Source organism: Numenius arquata, chromosome 2 (genome assembly GCF_964106895.1).
Source record: "Numenius arquata chromosome 2, bNumArq3.hap1.1, whole genome shotgun sequence".
In the NCBI taxonomy this organism is placed as follows: Eukaryota; Metazoa; Chordata; class Aves; order Charadriiformes; family Scolopacidae; genus Numenius; species Numenius arquata.
Genome location: NC_133577.1, coordinates 89,245,076 through 89,269,285, shown reverse-complemented (window position 1 = coordinate 89,269,285; position 24,210 = coordinate 89,245,076). Strand labels below are relative to the sequence as shown.

At 39.6% G+C, this 24,210-nt stretch overlaps 1 protein-coding gene across 1 annotated transcript in view; it reads right to left on the bottom strand.

The window, feature by feature from the left end:
• The window catches only part of PAWR (pro-apoptotic WT1 regulator), a 79,050-nt gene that overhangs the window by 10,521 nt on the left and 44,319 nt on the right, over positions 1 to 24,210 (bottom strand). Inside the window, exon 3 of the mRNA XM_074168903.1 lies at positions 6,306 to 6,340. Within this exon, the coding sequence (XP_074025004.1) occupies positions 6,306 to 6,340 (35 nt within the window). The remainder of the gene's footprint in view (positions 1 to 6,305; positions 6,341 to 24,210) is intronic.

The window sequence follows — 24,210 nt, the reverse complement described above, 5'->3', positions numbered from 1 at the left end:
ATCATAATCATCATGTCCAAACTGAAAAGCTTTGCATACTCCCAAGAAAACAAAAAGGGTTTATGCCTTCTTTTGGCATGCATGTGACTGCAGAACCCGTTTAGTTTGAGACTGCAACTGAAACCTCACTTCCTCCACCTCTCAACTGAATATTTACAAATACTTACAATTTGGAAGTTGCTGGAATCTCATAAAAGGTATGAAAGAAAAGAAAGCCTATTGTCAGTAGCAGTACATTGGGTAAAAGTGGGCATTAGCACCAGATGAAAAATGATAGGGGTCTGAAGCTGAAAAAATTTAGAGTCACTGCTCAAGAATGCAGCTCCAAATGCATTCCACTTTTTAGCATTCAAGTAACTTACGCACATGACTGGTTCAACACTCACAGTTGGAACATCTAGCCACAAGCTATGACTGCAGGAAACAGTATTTTTAACATTATTTTTCAGGAAGAGTGTATGAGATTGTGTTTGTAGCCATATGTACACTGGATGAGAGCGCCCACCCTGAGAGTTACAAAGGAGAAAGCACCTGAATAGAAACATTCCTCACTATTGCTTCAAAAGGGCATGTTCGATAAGATGCTTAACAAAATTAAGACTTGTCGTTCCACTTACTTATTTTCAATTAGCCACTATCAAAATGTGTACTCATTTTAAATATGTATTCCTGTACTAGGATGCTGAAAACAGAAAACACTTTTGCAACTTAAGACAACTTGCTGCTTAAAGTTTTTTCTGGCTGTACTTAAATGAAAATTGTACAGCAAAATCAACCCACTCTTCTGTGTAAGAATACTATTACACAGAAACAAAAATTTGGTTTTGGAATGATGTTCTAGTCATCATTTCCTTTAAAATAAAACTAGTTATTCATACAGGGGGCAGGTTTAACAGCAATATTACAGAAAGGTGGAATAAATCTTGCTCCTTCCAACACATCTTTGGTTGTCTCAGTGTCTTCCTGAAGCACTGTCCAAACTGCAATTTCCTCCAATTAAAATCAACCAGTCAAAACCAGATTTCATTGATTTCAACTATGACACGTTTATTTTTATTGCCAGAATCTTGTAGCTACACTTGATTTGGAAACTCCTAATTAATTATGTCACTGCAATCCGGTGAGTTTTTAACAGCTGCTCTGGAAGAATGAGCAAAAGACAGTATTTTTATATAAGCCACCTTGGACTTCTGTTACTTCAGACTGCTAAGTCGAGTCGATGGCTTCCTGAGCTGAGCTAAGGGAAGGCGGTCTTGTCTTCTCGACAGCTGCACCTTCCTAGCCTCCTCCACTTTTCCTGGCTTTGGCCTTCAGGTGACCGAGTAGGAAACCGTTCAAGGAGCTGATACAGCAATCCAGCAAAAAGAAACCATCGACATCGACTTTCAGCCACGGTGGTTCCCTGAAGCATCACCCTGTCTAGCTGCGTGAGCACTGTCACAAGGGACAGTGAAGAACTGCAGCCGGCTCAACTTAGACCATCAAGAACTTCTGCAGAAATAAACCCTAAGTGTTTCTGCATTCTTGTAATAGCATCGGCTGAAAAGGAGATACAAAAGCCAAGAAAAGCACCTTGAGTGACTCCTGTCTATTTTAAGTGCTCATACCTTCACAGTCGTGGTCCTAACATAATGAGGTAGATGAGACAGTGCTTTAACAACCAGCCCTTGCTGCAAAACTCCCGAACACAGGCAAGTAGGCAAGTCTGGGCATGGTGTTATGAAACAGTATTTTGCAGCTGGATTTTTTTGAATTGGTGAGACCAAGGTTAGTGTGATGGAATGCAAATTGTTACAGTTCAAGTTTTTTAGTAATCTAAAAACACTGAGCAAGGTAAGTTCAGCAGCGTTCTTCAGAGCACCTCCAGTGAGTGCTCTGCAGCACTAGCTTCTCTTCTTGTGATCTCTTCTTCCTCATTTATTTTTCAGCTCTTGCACGAATGTTAAACTCGAGTACAATGTAGTCTCTTAGAATTAGTGGGCAAGGGTGTCTACCTGTTGAGTTCCATGTTAGTGTGCCGTACTATCCTAAAAGAGGGGAAAAAAAACCTCTCTGACATTTTTGTCTGGAAGCCATAAATCCATACCATATTGTATTCGTTTCCGCTAATAAGCAAACTTATAAAGGGAACACGCCCCTGAACCACTAAGAGATTTTAATCTAACTCTTTCTGTAAACTGATCCAGCCTGATCTGTCTGATCCATGAACCATGCAAAAATCTTCTGAGTTATTTTAAATCCTGATTTGCAAGGTTTTCTGTTCAATTCAAGACATTTCTACAAAGAGAAGCTAAACTGGTTCAAAATCTACAGACAGTCTTAAAAATAAGCTGCTAAAACAAATTCTCTGTGCTTATAAAAATATTCAGATGTGCACATACACATTTTGCTTCACTATTACATGCAAACAAACTTTTTAGTTCACAGAACGCAGGAAAAACGTAGTTCATGTTTACATGTAGATTACACTCACATATTTCAATAAACAGAAGAGAACTGGTCATTCTGTTGTTTGAGAAATCAGTGAGGACACCAACTATGCTGATAGCATTGGATCTGAATCGCAACCAGTTGTACGAATGGCAATGTGCTTATTGCTTTAAAATAACTACTCACAAAGCAGTGCAAAAACTGGTAGACCCAGTTAGGTAGACCCAGCAGTTTGGAATGGACGAGACGAGGCATATCACATTAAGAAATGCTTAGAGAAAAATGAAAGATGAGGAAGTTGATATGGGCTATTATAATTGAAGGATACCTACACATTTTAATCACATGAAGCTCACAGTCAGGGCAGATGGCTGATCACAACTCCCAGATACTCTCCTGAACCTGTCCTGTGGCCTTCACATCAGCATGGCCTTCAAGATTCTGCTCATGCTTTTAATAGATCCCACAGCACTACTCCAAATCACAACAGAACCATCACTTTCTTTTGAAAATATTTTTTGCAGTGAATCATCCAGCTACAAAGGAACTCCTCCAGAAACTTTTGGGGTGTAAGTGTGGAAATCTTTGAAGTGAATTCAGAAGACAGACTACAACTACAGACTAAGACCCTCATCCCAAGCCCTTGTTTACTTTACTGCATAAGGAGACAGGCTCAGTTTGCCCAAGTCAGCCAGAACAGAAGTAGAATAACACAAGAGCAGCCAGCAGAGCTCATTTGTAAACATGTCTTCCAGTCAATGGACACTCAGTGAACCGGGTTTCTCAGCAATGTCATATAAATATATAAACATGTAAATGTTTAACCATGGCTTGCTGCGTCCATATAAGGCAAAGCAGCCAGTGTGTCTGATTAAATAGGTAATAAAATCTGTGTAATTCCTTGAGGTCTACAACATATCGAGAACAGCAATTCCATGAAAACACACAGCACAGATCCTTCTTCTCTGATCTTAAGTCTCTTGTCTTGTCAGGTGCAGGAGGCTCAGTACCTCAAAACAGACATGAAAACAGCTATATGGGAAGGGAAAGGGAAGATACTGGAAGCTCAGGATTTATCAGTAACCCACAACTAGAAGTCCTGGAAGAAGATGACAGACGATGGAGAAAAAACAGGAAAAAAACACCAAGAAATCAGAAAAATAGCCAAGAGAAGACTAAGACCTCAATGGTTAAATATAAGGATGTAAGAGAAAGGGGAAAAGAGAGCAAAGGGTGCCTAACTGGGCCAGGAAATGGAAACCAGTGATGTGAAGAAAAATGCTGAGATGAAGAGATGTCACTTCTGATAAGGAACAACTGGGGAAGAGGGAGAAGGCAGAAGAGAAGAAGCAGGAGTAGTAAAGACAGAGGAAAAGGACCTGCATTCTTTCCATGGGGAGGGAGTCTATAACAGAGCCCAAGATTTTAGGTAAACATCTTTCCACTTTTGCTGTCATATGTCTATGAAGTCTAGTAACAGTCTCTTCCTCACCCACAAAGGGCTGACCACCTGCTGGCAGAGTAACATGAGTAACAGCTTCAAATGGGATCTCAAAGTGGTTGTCCCTATGTGAGAATGTGCTTTGCTCTCAGTTTGCTTTGAAAAGCTAAGGCAGTACACCCAAACTGTTAAAAGCACATTAAGTTGAACATATTTGAGGCTTCAAGCAGCTTATGGTCTCAATTCAGCCTTTTGGCATTCACATTCCAGTTCTAGGTGGAATCCCAGAACAGCCTTTTCAGTTTCCAAAAGAATTCTACTGTATTTGGGACTTAAGTGAGATCTGAGTGATGTGAATAAGAATTACTGTAGAGGAGGTGGTTTTCTATAAGACCTTCCCCTCACTGCAGATGTTGGCAGGGGCAAACAAGCCAAACGTTGTCAGAACAGAAGAGGATTCTGCTCCTGACTCCGTTAGCACTCACACCGGAAAGTGAAGCCACTGGGAGACATACTTTGTTCAAATACACTTACCTGAAAAATTACTTCAGGGGAGGTACGTATTTTCAAATATAGAGGAAAACCAACAGATACTGTTACCTCTAATCACAGTGAGCATTGTATACCTCATGGAGGTGCAGTTAGAATAAAACCCACTTAGTATTTCTGTGCACTGGACACTGAGCTGACTTCACAGGAAAAGAATGCTCTGTTTTTAACACGAGGTTTGAAGACTATGCAATGAGTAAGATAGATGGCAACATACATAACAAAAAAGTGAAGAGCAGCTCACAGCAAGTCTGATTCCTCCTGAATGTGATGCCAGTCCCGAGGAGGAAAGTTGACAAAGAATGTACATCCCACATATAACTAAAGCTGACTGAATGCAGACTGTACAAACAAGTCTTATTTTGGCATTTTCTGGCTTCGGAGTTTCCTATTTTTGCAATGCTAATCAGAAGAACTATCTTATTTTCAAATAAGCTATGAACGTGATTGTGCAAACTTCTATTTATTACTACCCCCAACACAACGAAGTTTTTGCAAGTGAGTATATACAGCATGTGAACAGAGTAAAGATAAAGTTTATGAAAAGCCACAAAGCACTATGACACACACCACTAAGTACTCAGCAGATACAAACAGCAATGAAATTCTGCATGAGGACTGAAGAGGGAGTGGAGACTGAACTAAAATATGTTTGATTAATAAGAAAGTAATAATGAAATTATACAGCTATTAAGGTTGTGACAGTAAGTCCACCCATTCTGCAATGACAAAGTGATTAAAAAAAAACCCCACAGCAATAAAAAGCATCACTCAGCCAGGCTTATGAGAACCCAGGAATATAAATATAAAAGACAGCACCCTCCTAAGAAATCTAAAGCATAAACAGGATAGGTTATTATTTTTTACCATGAGGGTGAAACACTGGAACAGGTTACCCACAGAAGTTGTGGATGCCCCATCCCTGGAGGTGTTCAAGGCCAGGCTGGATGGGGCTTTGAGCAACCTAATTTAGTGAAAGATATCCCTGCCCATGGCAGGGGGGTTGGACTAGATGATCTTTGAAGGCCCTCTCCAACACAAACCATTCAATGATTGTATACGTGAAGAAGTCTGAGGAATAGAAAATACACCAGTGAAGACTAGATAACTGTAGGTGTTCTTTGCACTTACTTCTACAGCCAGGATATGTATGCACAGATGAATTAACCACCTACGCATTTTACCTGAGTAAAGGATATCTAAAAAAGAATACATTCATGTGTCAAATAAGAATATGTTTACACAAATGCCTTGTTTCAGTTGATGTATTTTAGACCCCATGTTAACATTACATTTTCCTAGTAACTATGATAGCTGTGTTAGTATTAATTTCACATGGGCAAAAATTTCACACACTGGTCAGGTGCATCAAGAGCTTCTGAAATATCTTCCTGATTGAAGAACTTGAGTAACGATCAGGATAACAATTGGCTCAAAGACAACTAACCAATAGGACATGTTATATATGGGCAGCATCCCCTACAACTGAGACAGCAGTATAACGAAACCAGAGAAACTTCTTTCAGTATTACTGTGAGAGCAACGAAGTTATCTTCCTGTATTAAACTTCAGAAGACGGTGGTCCATAAATTAATTGTGAAACTAGTAGCTCCTAGGTAATGTGTAGTCAAGTTAGACATATACTTGGGAAACTGTTCTGCACTAGTAAGACCCAGCAAAATACTAGCTGAATTTATTTTAAAATAGGAACATAATAGAGGGGTTTGGGTAAGTTTGCTGCATCTCTTGGGTCCTTACCCCAAAATCAGACTATGTATCTACAGTAGCAGTATGATGGCCTCTACTACAAATACCCATTTGAGCAACTTCATTTCCTGCAGAACTAAATATGTAAAGAAATGTGTTGCGTGCAAAGATCTCATACCTTTTATACCTGCTTGAAACCATCCTGGAGGTGTCCTAAAAGAAAAAGAAAGGAAAAACTAATTAACATTTTTCATGTATTTGTATTTCCAAAATACTTTATCAGTCCATAGAAAACAAAGCCTGCAGTTAAGAGCAAGAAGCCCGTGCCTCAAACAGCTGCTGTACAACTCAGTTTTGCACTATTTTGCTGTCAGGAATAGACAGAATACCAGGATTATTGCCACCGTGTTACTGGTTCTGAACACCAGCCCAGAACCCTTAAACAACAGCTTCTGGTTACACCTTAAAACTGGATGCACCTACTCAGTTCCCCAGCATCCAGAGCACGCAGCTTACCAAACCAGAATACACCCTGCCATCAATACGCCTTCGCTACCACTACTAACACAAAACGCTTGTACGCTTTGACAGCTGCTCATCTACTTGTCCAAGAGCAGCAGAGCAAAACTGTTCCGATTCTTTGGCACCACTGCTATCCTTCTGGATGGAACAAAAACTGAAGCCGGCAAGTAGCCAGGGTTGAGACCCAATCAATTTATTACCTATCAGCTGGGTCACGGTAACTACAGGTATGCTCTTTGCCATGCTAACCCAGGTGTGGCAACCTGGCTCACCTCAGTTTCTCTCAGGCTATCCGAAGAGGTCCTCCCCTGGCATTTGCTGTTAAGCAGGTGGGCTAGAAGTCTGCAGGCAGATGTTGTCTGCACTCAAATGTCAGTGACTTGTCAAGCTACAGTAAACCAATTTTTAGATCGTTGCTTTCTAAGCACCTGCAGAGGCTTAATGCATTCTGACTACAAACTTAAAATACTCCTCTGCATCTCCTTTGATAGCTCTTTGGAAACGATCTTAACTGAAATTGCAAGAAACAGAATACATTTTAAATAAGAGCACAGATTTTAAATATGAGTTCAACAGTACAAGAGCTGTGCATCTGGCCCTTCAAAGATGCATACATGGAATACTTGCAGATTATGAGTTTTACCATATTTTTTCTATCTTAAGTCAAAGAATTTCATTACTTTTCAGATTCCCACAATGCAGTAAGATGATTTCACTAAGATTACATTTTGTTTGGGTGTTTTTAGGGTTTGGGGGGGTGTTCGTGTTTTTGTTTGTCTGTTTTAATTTGAAAAAAATTCATTACACTTTTATTCTGCCTCTGTAAAGATGGAAATGGAAACAAAAAGAACAGTGGGGGAAAAGGGCTCTTTATTGTTACACAATCCCTGAAAAAAACATCGATGCATTATGTACCAATGAGGAAACCTGAAAGAATATATTACCATCAATAATGCTATGCTCGTAGCTTCCCAATAGCAGACTGATCACAGAAAAATTAAGACATGTTTCAACTGGCAAACAGTGGTTCAGATTAGACAGAGTAAATCCACAAGTATTTTTCAGGATGTTGTAAGAACATGAACCGATTACTTTATTAGTCATAGACAACCCCCCCCCCCCCCCCCCCCCAAGCATCAGCAAACATTCGGTAAAAAGTCAGGAAAGACTATTTAAGGAGTTAATGAACTGAACAATTGCCTTCACTGGAAAAATAATGGCAAAGCATGAAATTCTGTGTATTTATGACACTAACTGCAGACAAAGGAATAAATCAGTTCTCAAAACAAGGTACAAGAGAAATTCCATCCACTCTGAAAATCCTACAAAACATTACACTACCTCCACGGATCAGTACAATATCTTTGTAAGTAAATAAACAAGCTAAACGAATAGGATAAAAGTAATATTTTATTAGAGAAAATAAAGTTGGCAAAAAATATTTGTATTACAGAAACTTCATCTTAAAGTGCATTTTATTTTATGAAGCATTTTCAGCTTTTGCAATATGTGCTACACCTTCACTAATATAAGCATAAGAACAATATTCAACAAAGTTAAGTTATGGGAATTATTTAAAGAAACCCACAAAGTGATGTAAAATTGCTGTTTTAACACTGATAACTACTTTATCATTGATGACAGCATCTGAAAAGTAGTAATTCAGAGCTATGAAGCAGCAACATAATTTCACCTCTAAAAGGGCAAGGATACATAATTTTAAATGGTACCAATTCTATTTTTAAAGTTTACTAAGGGTATGTTATCTTTTGAAAGGTCATGACAGTAGGGGGAGGTTTCTGAGGACTGGAAGGAGGTAAATGTCTCCAAATGTCTCCTGTCTCCAAATGAAGGAAGATCCAGGGGACTCCAGCCCAGTCCTTACCACAGTCCTTGAGTAGGGGATGGAACAAATCCTGAAGAACAAAAAGGTGAGATCAGCATGGATATATGAAGGGGAAATCATCACCCATTGACCTAACAGCCTTCTACAACAAGATGACTGGCCTAGTGGATGAAGGGAGAGCAGGTGATATTTATCTCAATTTCAGCAAGGCTTTCAACACCTTCCCACATAATATATCTATAGGCAAACTGCTAAAATATGGATCAGGTAAGTAGACTGTGAGGTGCAACGAAAAGTGACTGGACTGCCAGGCCCAAAGGGTTACGAACAGCAGCATGAAGTCCATCTGGATGCCAGTCACTTAGGGGTTGATACAGGCACCAGTACTATTTAATATCTTCCTTAATGACCCCAGTGATAGGACAAAGTGCACCCTTAGCAAGTTCACAGACTACACAAAACTTGGATGAGCAGTTAATCATACATCAGATGTCTGTGCTGCCACACAGAGGGACATTGACAGGCTGGAAAATGGGCTAACAGAGACCTCATGAAGCTCAAAAAGAAGGGAAATCCAAAGTCTTGCACCTGGGAAGGAATAATCCCAAGCACTTGTACATGCTGTGGACTGGCTGGAAAGCTGCTGCGCAGAAAAGGAGCTGGGGGTCCTGGTGGACACCAAGTTGAACACGAGCCATCAGTGTGCCCTTACAGCAAAGAAGGCCAATGGCATCCTCAGGATGCGCTGCCAGCAGGTCAAGGGAGGTGATCCTTCCCCTCTGCTCAGCCCTGGTGAGACCACAGCTGGAGTGCCAGGTACAGTTCTGCACTTCTCAGCATGAGGAGGACATACTGGAGAGACTCCAGCAAAAGGCCACACAGATGATTAAAGGTTTGGAGCATCTGACACTTGAAGAGAAGCTGGAAGTGCTGGGAATATTCAGCCTGGCGAAGAGAATGCTCAGGAGGTATCTTGCCAACGTGTATAAACACCTGAGGGGGTAAAGAAGATGGAGTCATACTCCACTGTGCCCAGAGAAAGGATGACAGGCAATGAACAGAAACTGAAATACAAGAAATTAGACTTAAACATAAGAAAATACTTTCTTACTGTGAGATTAAACACTGGAGCAAGTTGCCTAGTGAGGTTATAGAGTTTCTATCCATTATGGAGATAATAAAAATCCAACTGGCCACAGCCCTGAGCAATTTGCTATATAGCAAAACCCTTCATCTGTAAGGGTTGGACTAGAGACTTCCCAAGATACCTTCCAGCCTTAATGATTCTTTCTGTGCTTCTACTCTGCTCGTCTGATTTTCCCATCTGCATTCTTTTCTCAGCTAGTGAGTTAAGTGAGTTTAAGTCTCACTAACATCTGGCAGCTACAGAGGATTTCATTCTGCCCTCTCATACTGTTATCTAGGGACCTGCCAATCTGAATTTTTACACAGAGAGGACTGTAGCAGCCTGATTTTTAGCTTTAAAACAGTCAGCAATGGTCATTTGACTCTGATGCGTGTGAAGAGATTCAAGTAGTTTCATCTAATACATTAAGATACCTGTTCACTGTATATGCAAACTGAAATGCCGTATCAGTAGTATCAGTCACAGCTCTTGATGGTGATGGTCACAGAAACATTCTGGTTGTCCCATTAGCGATAGCCAAGTGGTTCTACTCTCTTTTTAAGCTTGGATGGAGAATGAGAAACACGTAGGTGACTGGGTCAAAATTTTGCCTAACTGGCTGTACGTACAACTCTGCCAATAAAGTGGGAACTCTGGTTCCCAGTTCTTACTTTTAAATCAGCTTCTTTTTCAGGAAAATGCTGAAGCCTTGAGGTTATGGCCATGCTTCCCGGTGAACATAAGCCTCTGTTTATGGTGAAAGGGAGAATTCACAAGAGAAGAAGAATTTGCATGTGACACTGCAGTCTAGTAGTGAAGCACACGTACCCTTGTACAAAAAAAATCTCTGGATCTTGGATGCTTATTTTCTACTCTAGACACCAAAGGGATGCAATGTATGCATTGCATACCCTCACATTTGCTAAGACCTTTCATATAGTAAATGCAAACATAAGCTGTAAAGCAATTCATATAACATAGACTTGTACATTTATCTCAACAGGAGACTTCTAAAAGTTTGGCAGTACTATTCAGAAAAGCCAGTTTTTCAGAAACAGAAAGCTGGGAAAGCAAACAAATGCTCAGGGACAAAGTACACAGCAAATACTCTCATTTGCTACAAATGACAGCTGTTAAAACTAAAAAAACCAATTAACTAGCCCTTTGTAACAGACGTTTCTACAGCAAGTATTAGTGGGTTCTATTTTTGTAGTTAAAACTAACTATGAACAAAAAGTTAAAAATACACATCTCTTGCATAAAAACCATTTCGTCTGATAACCAAATTAATACTGCAGATTTGGTAAATTGTGACTTTTATCATTTTGGATTATCTAATGTAAATGCAAACCAATCATCCCTTTAAGGTGATGATGCAAGAACCAGGGAAATACATTATTTCTGTTCTCACGTTATGAACGTCAGGGGGGTTGGAACTCTATCTTTAAGGTCCCTTCCAACCCGAACCATTCTATGATTCTATGACATACATCAGCATTGCTCCAGAAAAGTAGTCGTGCTCCCTTTTCATCGTGTCTACAGAAGTGTTTGCGCAGCCACGTATTAATGCATGACAGAGTGTGATCTAAGTGATAATACCCAAGGAAAAAGCAAAGATTTGTCTCATTCCACATGAGCTCCTTCATCTGATTCCCCACACAGCCTAACACACACACACCTGCTGCGCAAGAGAAAGAATGTGTAAGGGCAGAAAAGGCAGCTGAGACCACTTATATTAATGAAACCATTTACTGCCCATTAAATTTCTGTCAAACCAGGATGTAAGCAAGTTTGCTAACTCCCCTCTCTGCTCCTGGCTCATCTTGATATTTCATCTGGCCAATATAGAGATTACATAAACAAGCTGGTCATCAGGCTTTAAATAAATAGAGTCGTCTGTGTTTACAAGTGTCTGACAAAGATTTCCAGATGTTAAACCGACCCTATCATTACAAATCCGCTAGTTAAAATGTACTAACAAACATTGTTTTTAAACACGTACAAACTCTGGGCTCAGCTGGACTATGAAAACAGTTCACCGGAATCCCTTGAAAGACAATTTAAAAGTTTTGCAAACAATTAAAGCGAATTGCGTGGGTCAAATAAGGCTGCTGGGGTACGCTGGTATATAAACTAGCACATAGAATACATGCAGTGTTTTAGAATCTGACAACACACTAGTGTAAATTATGACTACATAACGATATTTCTGCGGCATGCAAGGTTAAATTTTTCCATATGCAATCCAAATATGGGCTTCCTACAAAGTTTCCTATACATTCTTCAAGATGTGAGCAGACAGAACTTCACTGCAGGGAGGAAGGAGGTCTATTGCTGGGGTTTCTTGCCTTTTTACATGTTAAGGAACAGGTAGATTCTATCTCCACCCAACCAATAAAGTTAACTCCATTCTCCTTCATGAGTCACGTCTTGATTAACTACATCTACTTTCCTGTTACATTCAATACAACCTTACATTGCCATTTCCCTGGAAATGGCAGTTACATATCTTCTGCAATGGAGACAAAGTTTCATTCAGATATTAAAGTGAGATAACAACTGAAAAGCAATTTTGATCCTAATACAAACAAGGAATAACTGCAGGTGTGAAAAGTAGGAGAAAGAAAGATGAAATACACTTCTTCCCCCTCCCATCAACATTCCCCAAAAGCAAGCACCTCTCAGGAGCAATAAAGTCACGGAGATACCAGTTACCTTCCATTCCTGATTCTAAACCACTTGGAAATTTCTAGATATGTTTTTTATGGAATGCAATACTAATTCAACTTTGAATGGAAATGTGTTCACCACTCGGGGTGGGGGAAATCTCCACTCATTTCTACAGAAACCATTCTTTCCAGAAGCACTCTAAGGTGCTTTCAAGAAGTTTACAGTGGCAATTATATCACTCAACTACTTGCTTCCCTTGTAGCTGTGCACTTCCTAGATCACTACTTGGACAGTTTACTTGCACATACAAAACCATCCCAGACTCCCTCCCCTTATTCTCCTAGCTGCCAAGATTTTACGTCTATTTCTGACATTCATTACATTTTATTTTTTCCTGGTGTGGACTTCCTAGAGATGACCTTAAACACTCTTTACTCACCCAATAAATCTCTTTTATATGCAGTCATTCTGAAAATGAGCTTTTATACCTAAAGCTGTTAAGAAAGCATGAAGTTATCACCACCTATTAATCAGTTACAAAATAAACTGAAACAGGAACCTGGTAAGATTAAACAAAAACAAAAGCTGACCTACTGTTCTTAAACGGCCTGACAAAATTTTTCGTATTTTGATCTTCCTTTGATTTGTACTCTGTCAAGTTGGAACCAACACATTTTAGGAGAGTCATGTTTAATTTACATCCAACTGCTCTTTTTAAAACATGCCATAATGAGTAACACATAACAGAATAAAACTTTGAGCAAGAAAAAGACATTACTGCATTCTAGAGATTAAAATGGAATTGCCAGAACTATTTGGTATTTTGGCAGCCAGATACTTAATTCCAGACCAGCAATACAGCACAACTTCTCCTGTGCGAAGCAGATGATACAGACAAGAGAGACCTACAAAAAGAACGTCATGGGGGAAAAGAAAAATTTGGTTTCTTTACCTGTACAAAAGAGAGGAAATTTAAGGTTATTATACCCTCTGGTCACATATTTCTGAAATACTGGATAATTGATTCAGATAAGCATTTTTAAAAGCAGAAAGGCAATGGCACTACAGCCTATACAAGGATGAAGCTTTCTTTAGGAAGGAAGCCGTAAGAGAAAATATAAAGGTAAATCCAGTAAGTAAATTAATCTGGTAAAACATCTGGGAGCATGGAGGGAGAGAGAGAGGGCAGATCCAAAGAGAAGACACCTCTACAGACATAGAGTAACCTAAAACCAAATTAGGACAGCACCACAAGTTACCAGTTCCCTAGACTGAATTTCCCAGACCCTTTCACTGCAGCCCATATGAAATCCATGCATCTCAAACAGGTTCCAAGCAGTCTCTTCTACCTCTTGACTATACAACCCTTTGGGGAGAAAAGCTATTCAATTCCTTTTTTCAAAAGGGAAATCCTGTGGGGTGTGTGTGTGTTTCCGGACTGTGGGTGAACGATGTCCTAGGTGAAAACACCACAGTTCTCTTTACCCGACAGAGCAGAGTCTCAGTGAACTACTGCACATCCACCATGCACGTGCACAGAGCCTGCTCATGTGCTGGTTTTGCTTTTCTGGAAATCAAGAGCAATGAAGACAACCACGCATAAACAGTTCTTCCCAAAACCTGCCAGGATCTGAGGGTATCTATGAGCTCTGCCTCAGCACTGGCTTCGTCTGGCTCCTGCGGTGACTCAAACATTCTCAGACACAGCCTGCCTGGGCACAGCACCCCGCAGTCATGGGGCATGTCCCTTTCTGAGCCCAGCCGAGGGGGAAGCGTGGGTCAAAGGCAGTCGAGTGCCTCGAAGAACAGCCAGCCAGGCTGCAGCAAGAGCAGCAACATCGACGTCTGCTGCAAAGACGCTCATGCTGACCTGACCTACTGAAATATATTTGTACCATGTTCTAAAAGTATTCTGTAGTACACACATTATCTGTCTCTAATTACTTTACAGGATAAAATCCAGCTATTCCAACTAATTATTGTTTGTCCAATTGTGAAGGACAAAAATCAAACATATTAGTACACCAATTATTAAACTGTGGCACATTTTAGGTCAGACTTATTTCATATCATGTTAATAGAATTTCAAAATCTTAACATAAGGGTTTTTATCTGTTCTTACATAATTCCATAGTTGCAAGAGTATGAATGTTTTGTATGAAGAAAAACCCATTAGAGTATGCAAGTTCATGGTGGTTTTTTGCCTAAAAACCATTATGAACTAAATCTAATGCCTAACATTTTGGGCTACTTCTTGGACAATATGATTTACAAATCTATTTGTATTTTTATACAAACAAATGCAGGATTTTAAAGTTTATTAGTTCTTATAGTTCACAGGGATCTCTTAATCAGTTTTAAAATAGATGTTAATAACACAAAATCCCAGAATGTTAAAGGTGATGAAAGGATGTTATATTTATATTACATATATTACATACTTACATATAAGTATTTTTATATAGTATCTTGTTAGATTGTAGCATTTTGTTTTCATGCTGATTGATAAACAGTCATGTGATTTTAAGTAAGACTATGGTATGTTTGCGATGTCATAGACATTTCAAAATTATTACTTGTAAAGCAAAACAAAACCAAATTATTAATTACAGATGAAAATTTGCTCAGAAAATGGAGACAACAACATGAGAGAAAATGAAAGAAATACAATGAAAATATGATTTCCACCTAGTGATCAGTCTATGTAGTGAGCTAAATCCCAAAGGAGAGGGGAAACAGAAAAAAAAAGATTGCAAAACCAAATTTCTGTCAGGGAGAAGTTAAGTGTCTTTAATTCTGTTCACTTACTTAAGTGAACCTTAACATTTTTATTTTTTTTTACAGCCTCATCTACTACCTTTAATTAATATGTAATTAGTAAGGACTTCAAACAAGAACTAACACAGGCATGCTAAAATGCCTGGGTGGAAGTGATACGTATTATCCCTGTGAAGCCAAAGGAGTTATGACTCATCTCCCTGTTTACATAGAGCCAGGAGGCCACGGAGAAACACTGCAAGAATGTCTAAGGAATCAAATCAGGCATCTAACAGGAAGGTAAGTATCCTCGATTCCCACCTATGAAGAAATCTATCAAGGACATTAGGTGGGAGGAAAAAATTAAAGAAATACCTGCAGGCAAAACAAGTAACTCCCAGGGAAGTCAAGTGTCATCAAGAAGTGTTTTCAAGAAGAAAACAGCTCCCAAAAATAAGGAAACAAGAAATACTCACTAAAATATATAAAGAAGAGTTTTTTCTTTATTTGTTATTCTCCATTTCTACACCCAAGCAATATTTGACACCAAAGAGCCAGCACAAGCATGTACAAGCAGGACAAGAGTTCGGGGCACTCAGAACAAAAGCAACGAAGGAGCTGATTAGATCAGGCTGACAAAGCCTGACTAGATCTCAGGTAACTCACTGAGAGAGCAGAGCTGGAAAAATCATCAGAAAGACAGTGATTATATCCAATATATGACCTTCATGGACCAATGTTGAATAGTCATAAACTGAAAATGTAGGCCTCCTCAAATTCCCTGAAAAGAAAGGGAACTTGGAAACACTTGCACAAAGCTCCCAAATTCAATGTGTCAGTCAGTCATAAAAAAATAAAGAATCAATCCGTTGCCAGAAACCTAAAGAACACCTCCAACATGTAAGCAGAAAGCACAGGATCTAAAGCACACAACTTGATGCTGAAACAGGAGAGCTTAAAAGACAGAATTCAGATGGACACAAACCTTTACAGCTCAGAGAAATTAAGAGAGTAGTGTCAGTTCTTAAGGGTCTTCTCCAACCCAAATGATTCTACAATTCCAGGGTCTCAAGTCACAGAAGAGCTAAGTCACAATATGAAACCCAGAGTAGAGATGATGACAGTGAAAATACAAACAGAATTTGCTGAAGTACATTATAGTATGTGTAAATATAAAATCCTGCATGGACTGATGTGCACAGCCCCTTCACAGCACACTACCCTGTGTCTACACACATACAAACAAACAAAACACAATTTCTCAGAATTATTTTCTATGGGGTTTGTCTCAGATTTTACAGATCATTATAACTTTTTCAACCTCACCTTTGAGGTGAGCTGCTCAAGAAGCTTGCCAAGCTGCTTCTTGACTCGTCAACACAGTGGTTTGCACACTATGTATTAGAAACACAACTTGTGATAAAACCAGCTTCTTCAGTGGAAACAGTTTAAAACAATGAACCATCCTGCCCACCTCTACTAGGTGCTGGTTCCAAGAAAAGAGAGGCCCAGTGAGTTTACCAGCAGAATGGGCCTGACAAGTTTCTACTAACAAAAGCGTAAATGGAGGCTGGCAAGCCAGGAACTACTTTATGGCCCCAAAGCCAAGTGACACAGTCGCCACATCCATACTCCAAAGCACTCGACAGTGGGTCTCCTCCGTGCCCCATGTAGTGTCCCTAAGAAATAATAATCTGTAGGCTCCACTCCCCGTTAAAAGCATCTGAAATAGTGTGAGGTCTGAACTACAGCCCAAAGTGGTGTTTTCATAGTGTGAAACCTAGGTCTGTGTTGCACATCCCAGCGTGTTGATTAAGGGCATGCAGCTGTTTCTGAGCTAGCAAAAGCTAGGAATGTCCTCATAGCACTACACAGGCAGCCAAACCTGGTGCTGTGATGTTCCTACTACATGTGGGGACTGGTTTCTGGCACAGCATTCCTCAAACAGTCCCCAAGTATGATACAGGAGAGCACTAAGGAACATGAACCAAAGCCATGCCAGAAAACCTTGCTAATAATTAAGCCATAGGCTCTATCAGCAGGGCAGTGGTTGAGCCCACACCCAGATCTTGCTCTTTTTAGCAGTTTGAACTTAGTCAGACTGTCTCCACCAAACAACTCTGAATTCCAGATTCCTCCTCCCTCCTGAGCCATCACATTAATTACACCAGACTATAAGGATGTAGAGAAGCAGGCTCCCCCCACATCCTCAACACCACTATGGAGCAGGAATATGCAGCCTCTAAATGCACAAGCACATCTGAGTAACTACCACTATGATACTCTAACTTAGTATGAATAACCTGAATGTATGATCCACCTTATAAAAATGTTTCACAACTATTACTATGTCTGTTTCTGCAGAGCTGTGTAAATTTTTGCTCATCTTTCTGCAACAGTAAATTGTCTCCCCTCTCCACCTGGCATAAAGACATTCAGCAGGGATCCCCTTGGTCCATGTAGGTTCTTGCAAAAGAGCATCTTCCTCCTTGTACATACCCTGCAAATACTTACAACTTCATTTTCTACGCTTCAGACTCGTTCCTGGAATGAAAGCAGTATTAACTAAAATTGTCTCTGTAGAATAGAATAGCAGAAGAGTTCAAGAATCAGGAGTATTACAGTATCTTACAGAAGCTTTTGATATCAGTCAAGCTGTGTCATCTATATGTACAAGCAGATATGGCAGGATGTCCTTCCTTTTTCGATAAATTTGTCTTTACCACAGGACTCTTCTTCCCACAGAAACCTCAGCTGCACTGTATCATTATACTCCAGGGGATCACCTTTTCTTTTCCCCAAGAAATTTTAAAAGAAGACTGGGAGGAGATACCTGCTTAAATAACATAATTTTTGACACCTGAACAGAATTTCCATATTGACTTTTTCAGAGATAAAACAATCTTCTCAAACCAGCACTCAGCTGAGTTAAAAGCGATGCCAGCCCAAAGAAGAAAGCGCATGGGAAAGTGGCAAAGAAAATGAATTCCTTCATATGAGGCCCCTGCTGACTGCTCAAAACATTAGCTGGGAATTCGAGAAACTGCTTTCTATTCCTTCTGGGCATATAAAAGCTACAAACCAGTGTATAACACCAACTAATGGACCTGCTTATACAATTCTGGAGCATAACTTGATGAACTCACTAGTGAAAGAAACAGTGCAAGAATGAAACAAATGCCTGCTCATACAGGCTGAGTACATGGCAGCAACATCTGTAGATAAGAAAAAAGAGAAGAAAAGTAAAGAAAGGGGGGAAAAAACTTAATGGAATGATCACAACTGAACTGAGGAGATAATACAAGAAAGAAATCACAACGTACACACATTACTTCCCCCTTGATCTGCACAAGGATTTAGAAAGCACCTGAAGAGCAGGCTGTGCTGAAACCCCTGCAGTTCCCAGGCACAGCAGCCAACCTAAAGCAGGAGTAAGAAGCCGCCACACCACCTCGTCTTCACAGGTTGAGGCTTCGATCAGTTTTAGTTTTCATGCAAGTCCTGTGATGAACAGTGCAGAGGCTCACAAAACCGAGTGTTCAATTATAAGAGACTTCATTGGCACATTTAACTTTATTTACTGGGAATGAAATGCATTCCTGAAACAAAATTTTAAGCTTAAACCACTTAGCCACCAAATTAAACTTTACTGAACACAGATGTTAAACACGTTCATAATTTTGTATTTCTTTCTAAGAAAAGCAAAGTTTGCTTGTCAAAGGTAATAAAATTTATGCTGACAATGACCAAGTACTAAACACTAATGATCCCTTCCACAAACAAACGGAAAGATTTCTCTTTTTGATCAGTTGTCAACTGCCATATGTTGATAACTGTGTATTAGTATTTCCCTACAAGAGCGGAAGCCAGATGACTCAAAGTAGGGATGCCCAACCTGCACCCTCAAGGCTACCCATCGCTGGCCAAACAACTTCATCTGGCTCGTAGCCAGTTTACAGCCACCCGCTTTCCCTCTGGGTCTGACATTAGTAACTGCTAGCTCTCAGCTTCTCCATTTCTTAGGGGCAAAGGGGACTGTGATTTCCCTGCTAAGCACTTTCCGAAAGCAGCAGTATCAGATAGCGCACACACCATATAGTTGAATCAGATTTGCTGAGCACATGCAGATCCTTTGGGAACGTAAACCCCACTGAACATGCATGGATCAGCAGCACTACGCATAGGCACACATATACTAAATTTGCTCACATAAGAGGAGAGGAAGAGGATTTTGGCAGAGAAACCTATGCTGCTACAACAATGTCTATTGCACAGCCCATTCGGCTGAGAAATCCAGACTCCACTGTTTCAAAACTCAGTTTCTATTAAAACACACACACACACAAAGTTTAACTAAAAACTAGCAATCTCATTTTTGCAGAACAACTCACTCACTGTCTTTAAAGCCTCCAGTTATATCAAATGAGACCATCATGCAACATTACTACTCCTAAACTCGGAGAAGTTACCTTGCGGATTAATTAAAAAAGTAATACATGGGGTGGGCTTTTTTCCAGCCTCCAATAATATAGGCAGAAAAGCATTTAAAGAAAACTAAGACTGCAAAGTCACCAATTCAGAATGGGTCAGAATGCTGTTGACTTAACGCAACTTTCACTCAAATTCCTACAACAACATGCATCATGATACTGCTTTCCTGACACCGCCACATGATGTATTTTTCCACAAGATCTCTTAGGTGGAACTCGAAGAAGAGCACTCAGCAAGCAGCGTTCAGTATTTTGCGTTCACTTGTTTTTCACGAAGTGGCCACCATGCCTTATTCACTGCCAGTAACATAGTCAAACTGCTCTGGATACAAGCCCATATTGCTAGATACTATTTGAGTGATGGCCTGATCATACATGATCATGGAAAGATGGAATTGCTGTGTTCCTTATACAGGAATAATTTAGGTCTCCCAAGCCACACCAACCATGGCAGTCAAACCTCTGAAGCACCTGGTTCATGTCCTGAACTGTACAGGTCAGCAAATTCCCTGCAACTGATGTCACTTACTTTAAAAACACTGCACACACAAGACTGAATTTAGACACAAATATATTTTTAAAATTAAGTGATATTTTAATACTTAAACAACATTGAATTTGAATACTTTTTAACCCATTTTTATGGGAACATTGTTAGACATACAGTAAGATTTCCTCACGAGTCTTTCTATTGCATTCACTATTATTGCTTAAGTGCTTTGCGAGTACTAATGACTCTTTCCATACTACCTCTATGAAGTGGATCAGATTCTTAATCTGCAAATAGAAAGCCCAAGTTGAGTATTATCCGGTAATTAACTCTCAAATATTAGAGTGTCACAACCTGATGCAGAATTACATACAACTTCATATACTCAAACACAGATCCTCCTAATTTACATATTTCTGTATTTTAATTTTACTTATACCAATATTATGATCACATTATTATGTAAAATAATCCCTGGCCTAACATCTGAAGAAATATAGCACAGAAAATAAAACACAGGCCTCAATACACTTGGGCATGCCCTGCAGTATGACTGCATTTTCTCTATGGACAGAAACTAACACCCAGTAACATCCTGACACTATACTTAATAACTATTACTCTTGAATGCACACACAGAGTTCTGCTTTGCAAGAATTACATGAAACCTAGATTCAAAAAATCTTCGAAAAGCGGTGGTCATGTATGAATAGATATGATTATCATTACCACATACTTTGTATAATGAGAGTAATTGCAAAACGATGCTGTATGACATTACACTGCTGCGCAAAATAAAAAGCCAGGAAATGCAAAATAGACAGGTATAAACTGCAATGCGAGTTGAGAAGCTTATTGGCAGCACACTCTTGGCATAAGATTCAAGTACAAAACTGGGGAAGCTTGTGTCGAGCAGGTTTGCAGGTGTGTGTCCTAACGGAGACACGCATAATAGCTCAGTCCCCTGCATTCCTTGCAGTTTGTCACACAGCTAAGAAGTCACTAGACTTTTATTCCCTAATTTTATTTTATTTACTGCTTTCAGCATAGCTTATAAGGTGCCTCTATTAAACATTTACAGCTTTGTAATGCTTTGTCTCACTGCCTCAGAAAATTTCAACGTGTTGGGTCACATCTAAAGTAAAGGATGGTATTTAAGCAATCTGAACTGCACCAGAGCACTTCCGTGGGAGTATCTTTGGACTGCGGTCCTTTTAGAAATTGCCTGCAATGTTCTGGTGAAACGTTAAGCTTTTTTAGAACAAAAGGTTAAAAAAAGATTAGACGTGGTTTTCCTTCAATTTTCAGAGACTCTTGGAGGACTTATGACTAAATGCACAGGTCATAATTAAATGGTCAAGCTAATAAGTTTAGATGACTTCACCAGACATCCAACCTATTCACTACTGGAGTTAAGTGCGATGAACCCAATCTGCTGTGGCACAATTTTATAATTATACCACAAGGAGAATGCTGATTATCACAGAATGGTTCAGGTTGGAAGGGACCTTAAAGATCATCGTAGTTCCAACCCCCCTGCCACGGGCAGGGACACCTCCCACTAGAGCAGGTTGCTCAAAGCCCCATCCAGCCTGGCCTTGAATACCTCCAGGGACGGGGCATCCACAACTATGTAGACATTTCATCCTATCCTCACCTCCAATCAACAAAGGTATTAGCTAATTGCTACACTGAACAGAATGATTATCCAAGCATCTATCACAAACTAATCTCCTGCAGAGAACAAGCTGCATTGCTGCTACAGAGAGGAGTGAGAGCAATCCAAGATACTACGGCGTATGGAACTTGGTGTCATGAGTTGAAAATGAGAGCAACTTCTCCTTTTGTTGTCTTGGATTAATAGCTCAACAGGAATTCAGTACTAAGGTCAAGCTTTAGCCTGTCTACGAATCCACATAATTCGAATTTATTTCAAGAACAGGATACAACATATAACATAAAGAGAAGGTTCAGTGCCACAAATGAAGTGACATTTTTTGTCTAACATATTTGCCTAGGGTTGACTGTGATTCAGTGCAGATGCCTAACTGTCTCAAATGTATCTTACAAAGTTGTATCTTGCATAAAATAATTTGGGAAGATTCAACATCTTAAAATTTCTTGAATTTCTTGTTGGTGCACAAGGCCTTGTATATGCTTACTGGTTTTGAGTATTGGCATAATAGTAGCATTTTTCCACTTTCTGGAATTCAGCTGGTCTTCTAAGAGACTTAAAAAAATCATCAGTAAGCTAATCATTTTTCCAGTCAAATCTTGTAGGTTTTTTGATGCATATTATCTTTATACTGAGTACATAATCTTCAATTATGAAAAAAGATGTTCATTACCCTGAACATAATTTCTGTCCAACTGCAAGGAAGCCATTGCTATCAAATAGTTCTGCACTAGTTTCAATTTTACAATTGCTACTAAGCAAGAGCTAGATTTATATCATTGCTAGGCTTCACTGATTCCTAAAATGGTAACTTTAGTAACTTAAAAGTAGTTAACTTTAATTATTCTTATCCTTAGCATTACAAATGTTTAGCTTATTTTAAAGAGTTCTAAGCTTCAATACATATTACTCTTAGCCTGCGTTCCCATGTGCATCAGTGAGTAGTCCACAGCACAGTGACCCACAAGCCGAGAACCACTGAAACGCAGCATTAAAAGCAGGAGACAAATCAAGCAAGGAAGTCAGAGCCAGGTGTAATGCTTGTTTTGTGTTTGGGAGTGGATTTAGTTGTTTCATCTGGTGAGGTGGGGCTTTCCACACTATCTTTTGCAAAAGTTAAGTTGTGACTGTAATTGTTTTTCAATGTTTATAATGTTGCCAGACCTATTATCTTCCATATTTCCAACATAAAATAATTCACAGAATCACAGAATCACCTAGGTTGGAAGGGACCCTTTAAGATCATCTAGTCCAACCAATGAAAAAAAAAAAAAAAAAACCACCAAAAAACCCCCCCACACACACAACACACCACACACAACCCACACACACACCACCACACCACCCAACACTAATCCATATCCCTGAGCACCATGTCAACTCCTCTCTTGAATACCTCCAGGGATGGTGCCTCAACCATCTCCCTGGGCAGCCCATTCCAATGCCTGATAACCCTTTCAGTAAAGAAATATTTCCTAATATCTAACCTGAACTTCCCCTGGCGTAACTTGAGGCCATTACCCCTTGTCCTATCATCTGTAACTTGGGAGAAGAGACCGACCCCCGCCTCTCTAGAGCCTCCTTTCAGGTAGTTGTAGAGAGCGATAAGGTCTCCCCTCAGTCTCCTCTTCCCCAGACTGAACAACCCCAGCTCCCTCAGCCTCTCCTCGTAAGACTTGTATTTGAGAATGTGATTTCAGCCAAGTAGTTCTGCTTCAGGAAAAATACTCTCAGGCCTCGTATACTTTTACATCTATTCGTAAACAAATCACGTATCTCAGTGCTTTGGATCAAGGACTTCAAATTCAGCCAGTTTTCAAAAACTGCATTTTGCCCATGAGAAGAATAACAGCATCTTCTGACAACGTTAAAATACAACTGAAAGATCAGGTTAAGGATTGGAAACAAAACATTATTCAGCAACATATTTATGCATCGTACATTAAATCAATATTGATTGTCTTTTTTCCTGTAAAATTATCACAGTAATTATTTATTTACCAATTTCATAAAATGATTAACAGAATGGACAAACCAGTGAACACATTTGTAACTACAGAAATGTATTCTGCTTAGTAGGTAGAACTAGAACAGATATTGGTCAATGGCAACTAGAATTGACCAAATTATAAGATCTAAAACATAAATTCTACTTTTAAGAACAGAATTAGGCTTAACTGTTGCACAGAGTAGAATCAAAAGGAAACTAAGTCATCACAGCTGAAATAACACTGCTGTCAAATTCTGTCCAAATTGGGCAAGTTGTAAGTCTTCTAATAAAAAGCGAGTTGACACAGTCAGTAATAAACTGATTAAGTCTGAGCAGCTACAACTTTCTAAGGTTCCATCTGTTCTGTACATGTGCCATCCTGGGTCTTTGCCAGATCTGAGGCCTGGGACTCTCTTCTGTATTGTCAGTGACAGGACACCCCTGCTGGGCTCTGTCAACAAAGAAGTAGTGCCTGTTTGAATACGGAGGTGACAAACTTGGAACTGTGTAGGATACA